At 39.5% G+C, this 7,469-nt stretch overlaps 1 protein-coding gene across 1 annotated transcript in view; it reads left to right on the top strand.

Annotated features, from left to right (window-relative positions):
- Positions 1-7,469, top strand: part of PLPP4 (phospholipid phosphatase 4) — a 59,927-nt gene that overhangs the window by 23,808 nt on the left and 28,650 nt on the right. The window contains exons 3-5 of the mRNA XM_009278104.1: positions 968-1,058; positions 4,396-4,459; positions 5,967-6,091. Of these exons, the coding sequence (XP_009276379.1) occupies positions 968-1,058; positions 4,396-4,459; positions 5,967-6,091 (280 nt within the window). The remainder of the gene's footprint in view (positions 1-967; positions 1,059-4,395; positions 4,460-5,966; positions 6,092-7,469) is intronic.

Here is a 7,469-nt window from a genome sequence, read left to right on the forward strand (position 1 = left end):
ATATGATTGGCCGCCTGGGCTGCGAGCGCACCTTGCTGGCTCATGTCCAGCTTTTCATCCACCAGTACCCCCAAGTCCCTCTCGGCAGGGCTGCTCTCAATCCCTTCATCCCCCAGCCTGTCTTGATACCAGGGGTTGCCCTGACCCAGGTGCAGGACCTTGCAGTTGGCCTTGTTGAACCTCATGAGGTTCACATGGGCCCACTTCTCGAGCTTGTCCAGGTAAATTGCCCTATGATAATGGAGATGCTGTTCATGGAAATCAAGTGCGTGCATTGATGTGCAGATGCCATTTCAGGTTCCTTGTAAGAGGAATCCTGTCCTATAGCACTGACAATAAAAGAATATGGTTCTGCTTAACCAATGAGTGTACTTGTAGATGTTCAGGTGTTGTTTTTCTGTTTTTGCACAAAATCAAGCAGTTAGCTCCACTTCCAAACACTTGTAAACAGAAGAATCATAAAGACGCGATCTTCACAATGCATTCAAGAACGACAGTTAAAAAGAAAAAAAAAGGTAAAATAGAGCATTTTAAAATGTCAGGAAGTTGGTGCTGGAGTCTGCTGACTCCAGGGTCTTGTTGAATAGGGTCTTACTGAGAGCAGAGCCTGGATTGGCTGCCTTCTGGAGCAATGCTTAGTGTGGAAAAAATGTACAAGATCTGTTTGGATCAGTGTATGAATTTTGTGGACTTTATATACTGTTGCTTTTTCATTTATGAAGCTGACATTTTAAATGCCGCTCCAGGCAATTACAAATCAATTATAACCCACAGTTATATTACAATTTTAATGTATTCGTTGCCCTGTAGTTGCAAAGACAAATCACCCCACTTTGCCTAAGGTCAGGAGTTTGATAAAGATCATTCAGCCTTCCAGTTTAAATGGAGCTAACTGGAACTAATTATTAATCAGTTGGACTGAAAAGGAATTGATGCTCTCACACATGATATTTGTTATCTCTTACAGGCAATTTCATTTCTTACGCCACTAGCAGTCATTTTTGTGGTGAAAATAATCCGGCGAACAGACAAGACTGAAATTAAAGAGGCTTTCTTAGGTAATGTATGTCATACTTCAGGATGGAAAATGTGTGATAGCTCTCAGAGATTGATTCCAATTGTAGTCTAAGCCTTGAAGAAAACCTGTCTTCGTTACAGTCCATTACAGTAGTTTTCAGTGCAGTTATATTTGCAAGCCTTTGTTTTTATGTATGTTTCTAAATGTACAAATTCTGTGCCTTAATTCCACAGTATAGCTAGCAAGGGCCAGAATTCGATCATCAAAGTCAAGACCATCTGAGAGACTGTTCAGATGTATATTTTTCTGTCACAGCCAATCTATTACTTACCTCTTATTTACACTTGCAGCTATTCTAAATTAAGGGTTTGACTGGAAAGTCCTGTGAGACTCAGCTGCTTAGTGTAGGAAATTACTCCTCTCATTGTTTTCTCTGACCTTCTCCTGGAGTTTACTGTTCCCCATTGCAAAATCTGTGCGCATGGCTCAGCCTTTTTATTCGCAAGCTGATGTTTCATCTTAAACTGCCAGTGGAGTTGGATGTGCACTTAATCGTGGACTGTGAACTGCTATGGCTGTGTTATGGGTGAGGTCTAATTACAGTTCTAGGCAGCAACTTCAAGCAGAGAGGCATGTAGACTATGGGGATGGTAAGTCTTAAACTGTTCCAGCTAATTCTGTCTGCACCTATCTTTTGAAATCTTTTAGTGATATATGCCCAGATCCTTCTTACATAGATATTGCCAGAGACCAAAATTGACTAAAGCACTTTCACTGGCAGAGGATACTTTGGAGCACTAAGAACTGCAAATGTGTTTGTTGGCAGTATGTTTGAAATATGCCTAATTCTGGAATTCTGTTTTACTGGCTAATTTACACTTTAATTTATCAGCCCTTGGATTGTAAGGTCAAACTGATATTCAGCCTTGCCTTAGCTAGATACGATGTAAATGGTACTATCTGCCTTTGAAAATTTTTTTTAGACAAGGCTGGGTTCCCATAGCTTGTTCTTTCTCCAGTTGCTCTAACATAAGTGTGAAGAGATCCTAGCTGCTGCCAGTCAGTTGTAGTAAGTTCTGAAATGTCTTACAGTGATATTTTACTGACAAGTCCATTCAGTAGAAATAACTCTGATTCATAAAATGCATACAGTCACAGTGCTGCGTTTCACTTTCTGTTGTTTAAGAAGGAAAGGAGCTTTGGATTAGTTTGTTCATCACTTATTCTCACCTTTTTGTTCTAAAGAGACACTCATTTTTTCTGCTGTTCTTGCCTTCTGTTATGACTCCCTCTATAATGTCCAGGAGAAAACTTGCCAGTTTCCCCAGTGTTCTCCTTGCTACCCAGACTTTGGGGAAACCCCAGCCTCGATGTTCTGTTCTACAGGGTATCCCTGCTCAGTATGTGCCATAAGTGTGGAATTTCTTGTGGCTTAATTATGTTCAAGTGTACTGTATTTTAATATGATTCAGTATGTTAATGTGTCTGGCGATGCGAAGCTGATGTGAAGATTCATTAACTGTGGTGGCGCTTTGCTGATTTGCTGAGATCTGGCACATAACGTTCATAATGAATGATCAGGAAGTCCCCCAAAAGGTGAATTTCATTAGACGTCATACGTAGACGAGATCAAAGGTTAAAAGGATGTGAAACTGCTTTGCCCCTCATATAGCCATTAATATAAAGAAGGTGGTTCAGTGCATCTAGGGTAAGGGGTAGTTAGCTTCCTAATGTAGGTGCCCTTAATCCTTCCACCCTCTCTCTACTGACTAGATTATATGACTTCCGGTGGGCAATGTGAATTTTCCTACAGGGAACAAAATAAGAGCAAATGTAATTTGTTTATCAGCTTATATTCACATATTCACACTGTCATTTGATACTTGGATTGCCATTGTAAGGAATATGCAACAGTGAAAGCATGGTTCAGTCAGGTGTGCAATGAACAATCAAGACAAAAGTCAATGAAAAGAGTAAACTTTACTGCATGTCTTAGAAAGCAGATACCTCTACATCTCCCATTTTTTAAAAAGGAGAATGTAGTGCTGTGACACTGCTGGTCATATGCATTTGGCTTTGTGGAAAATTTCAGTTCACCATGCAATCACCATAAATAATTTAAGAGAAAACAACTGAGATGAAAAGAGAGCATGGGATTGAGTGGTTACTGTGAACGTAGGTGTTGAAAGTGGAAGACTTTTCTGAACAATATCAGTGTCTCTAGGATTGACTTGTTCCTTTATTTTTGCTGGCAGCTATTGCTATGGTCTCAGAAAAAACTTGTTTTTGCTTTGATGGAGGACCTCTTTTTTTTTTTAACTTAAAGAAAAATAGGTGCTATAACACACACATTTTTCTGATCTATAATATCCTCAGGCAAAGATTTTTATGGAGACAGGATGAGGGCTGCTGAAGTACAGCATCTGGGGCAGCAGTCCAATGAGAAAATAGCTCGTGTAGCTGTCATAATCAAAAGTTATATTACTGTAACTGTTCTGCTGGAAATCAGAGATTTGCCTGATAGGTTTTTTTTCTGATGGGAAATAAAATTCAATGACTCTTGTGTTGTAACAGGGAGCTATGGTGTGGACTGCAACATTAAATCAATTTTAATCTAAAAGGAGTGTATGCCAGTGAAATCAAGGAAGAGATCTCCACAGGCTTTAGATGAGGTTCTTCGGAAAGTCTAGGGACTCAGCATGCAAGTACAAATAAAGAAGATGATTCTGTCATACCTAGTATGACAGTTCCTGTTTATTACTTCAGTTTTATTAGGAAAATTGGTTAATCCTGGGAGCAAATGTGAGGGGAAAATGTCAAGATTTTTAGTCAAAACATCCACATCCTTTTGAAAGAGAAATAAAAAAATCATCCAATTCTAATTTTAGCCAAAAAGCAATTTGTTAGCCTGAAAGTGGACTGTTTAATTGGGTCATATATATACATATACATACACATAAACACACACACACACATATGTGTATATATATCTTACGTACAGGAATTCTCCTTGACTGAAAAAGTGTAAGATTTTCATCTAGTAAATTACAAAACTGATAAACACAGTACTTGATTCTCTAATAATTGTTTCCATCTGATGATTTATGCCTGTGCAAATGGCATGATACGAAAACTGGCTTTGCAGAAGGAAATAAGATTTCTCAAGAGTAAAAGCAGAACAAAGTCAGTCATGTGATTATTATCATGCTCTGGGGTCTGTCCTTAGTCTGGGTAGTAAGAAAAACAGTGGGCTGCAAAGAACATTCAGTTTTCAGTCCAGTAAAGGTTTCAGTCTTATAAATCAAATGCTGTAATGCTGCAGTTTATAGCTTGGTATTTAGGTTATTATTGTTCTGTTTGTTCATTCTGTTTTGTAGCTGTTTCCTTGGCTCTAGCACTGAATGGCGTCTGCACAAATACTATTAAATTAATAGTGGGAAGGTAAGTCTTGCCATGTTATAAATGATTGGTTTAAACTGTTAAGAGAAATGAAGACAGAGTTGACAAATACAATACATCTTAATAAAAAGAGAGCTGCTGCCCCAAAGCCCGTTGAATTAGAACAGGCCCCTGTGAAGCTGTCCTTTCCCTGGTGCAGGTGTTGTACAACTTCATTATGTGACATCCACCTGTGGTAGGAATCTATGCCCTTGTGTTTTGTTATTTGTTTGACCGGTTGGCAGATCCAGACAAACGAGGAGTTTGAAAGGAAAGGTGTGAGCTGAAATCAGTTCATTAAATTGGCAACACAGAAAGGAAGAGTCACAGCATGTGGGAACTTTGGGAACTTAGATGCCAGTGCCACTAGTCTGATTAAATAGGAATCCACTGAGTCTCTATATAACCCAGTGCCTGCATTTTGCGTGAAGCGTATTACTGAATGGTATTTCCAGGTAACATCAAGACCCATGGCAGAACAAACCTTGGAGCTAAGCAATAAGCAGACTCCTAGGTAGGCCATTTTTTAGGGAAGCAAAAATTTGAATGAAGAGCTCAGAAAAATACTAGCAAACAAAACTCTTTGGAAAATTTTTTTTTTTTACATATCTTTTGGCTCTTAATCAAAATTTTGAATAATTTCAGCTGAAAAACTTGAATTCATACACTATTTAATAGAGTCCAGTGCTGTGTTTGTTGTTCATCTGTTTTGCAGCATTGAGGAAGCAGTATTTGTGCTTGGTTTCTGATTAACTCTCTCTGCTACAGTACTGATGCCCTGACAATAATGGTACTTGGCGCTTCTATTTTAAGAGTGCTTTTGAAATATAATTAAGAATGTCTGCACCATCATCTTCAGGCAGACATGAGCTCATTTTGCTTGCACTCCAAGCCAACTAGTTGCTCTGTCAGCTTGTCTCTGAATCTGTGGTCATTCACCTTGCTTCTCTACATGGTTTATTAGCTTAGGATCACTATGACACCAGTCAAGCCTACGTGCTATCATTCAGCTCAGAGCAGGGTCAAAAGAAACTCAGAGGTTTGTTCGATGCAGTTAGAGAGTCAGCATCAGGGCTGGCATTAGAATTTGGTGGTTGTTTTGGTGCCAGTCTTGTAGCCTAAGTTGTAGTCCTGTTCTCAGGTAGATGTGTTGGCACGACTTGTGCAACTTTCTGGGGTTGCTATGCTACATTGCTCTGTCACTCGAAGTGCTGTGCAAGATTGATTGCTGTAGGCAAGAGTAGCCTTGCATGTTTTCAGAGACAACTCCCACTTCCGTGCTGCACTGGAAGCTTCCCTGAGAGAGCCTGCCTGTAAAAAAAAAAAAAAAAAAAAAAAAAAAAAAGTGACCTTGAATTGACTATTCAAGGAAAATGAAGCATTTCTGTTGCTGTGTTAAATCAGGAGGGAATGAACTCTGTATGTAATAAGCAGTAAATGTAATAATCACTTTGAGGTTTATTTGTTACTACAGCTTTTATATTTTTAATATCCATGGTGTTTTTTGTAGACCGCGTCCCGATTTCTTTTACCGCTGCTTTCCAGATGGAGTAATGAACTCTGAAATGCACTGCACAGGTGATCCAGATCTGGTGTCTGAAGGCAGAAAAAGCTTTCCAAGTATCCACTCTTCCTGTAAGTTCATTTAAATGCGGTGCTTTTTTTGTAAAAAGCTGTCCTATCTATTTTTTGGAATTGCTCTTTTTTTGTTAGATCATTAACCTGATTTTTGGGGGAGGGGCCTGCACTTCTGTCTTAGGTCACCACTGCCAGAAATTTCCTTCTGGAAATAAAGTTGTGAGCCCGTCACCCTTCCTTATCTTGAGAACCACCTGACTTCGCTGAGAGCCGTAGCAGGACTATCAGTAGAGTGAAGCACTGTTCAAGATTAAAGAAAACAGTGTGGTTCTGAGGGGGTATCTGTTCCCTAATGCAGACCTCTGTATGCAACCTTTGGCTATATAGTAAATATTTCTTTTGTTATATTCCATTGAAATATGAAATGTGACAGGGCATGTTTGGCCTGCATAGTTTTGACAAGATTTCATTAATTCTTTCAAATACTAGATCTGTTAAACCAAAGTTCAAGTCACAAAGACAGTTCCACTGCTTTTACCTTTACGATTTTGTTATATAAAAAAAAAAAAAAGGTCCATTACTAAGCTGCTTTTCTTCATGGGAGGTTGTATGCTTGAAGGTGGGAGGGGTAGAAAGGAATACACAGGGATCATGTCACATTATTTTGGTGCTATTCATCCTAATGAACTGGGTATAAAGTCAGGTTCAAGAAGTCCCTTCGGCACTGGAAGCTATCATAACGTGCCAGTAGAAGGATGATTATTTCATTCCCTGTTTTCTTACGCTTTTGACAGTATCCACTGCTGGCTGCGGCTAAAGAAGTGATCCTTGTCTGTGTGGGCCTTTATTCTGAGGGGTTCTTACACTTCCGTGTTCAGATGTCTACTGCCGCTGGACTGCTTTGCCTGGGCACAGGCAGGAGTACATGGTAGCTGTGTTCCCAGCTCAAGCAAGCAGAGGAGAATAGGTAGAATGTCCTGACTTTTCTGTCAGTATGACAGCGCAGAAGTAGCATGTAATGGGGGAACAGGTGTATCAATAGTATCTTATTTAGAGGAGCAGGTGGGCAGGAAACAGAGGTAAATTTGGCACAGTTTGGAGCGTCTGTGGTTTCTTGTCTGCTCCTAGGACAGCATAGTCACTTGTGACTCCATTTGGCTTTGACGTGGTCCTCAGTCTAGGTCTGATGGTTTGATCCGTTACTCCTAGCTAATGCTGTATCCTGACAGATGTTTAGGTGGCTTTATGAAAACTTGTACGTCTGATTTAATTAGTTGTATTAACTCAGACGTTTACAAAGGTTCCTTTCTTTGTCTTGAGGAGCTGACTTCTAGAGTGTTTTATGTCAGGTGTCTAATAAAACTTCATCTGTAAAATAACTTGATTACTGTGAGCTTTTTTGGTTTTTTTTGGCTGGTATTGTTTGTTGTCTTGT

Source organism: Aptenodytes forsteri, unplaced genomic scaffold (genome assembly GCF_000699145.1).
Source record: "Aptenodytes forsteri isolate BGI_AS27 unplaced genomic scaffold, ASM69914v1 Scaffold15, whole genome shotgun sequence".
NCBI lineage: Eukaryota > Metazoa > Chordata > Aves > Sphenisciformes > Spheniscidae > Aptenodytes > Aptenodytes forsteri.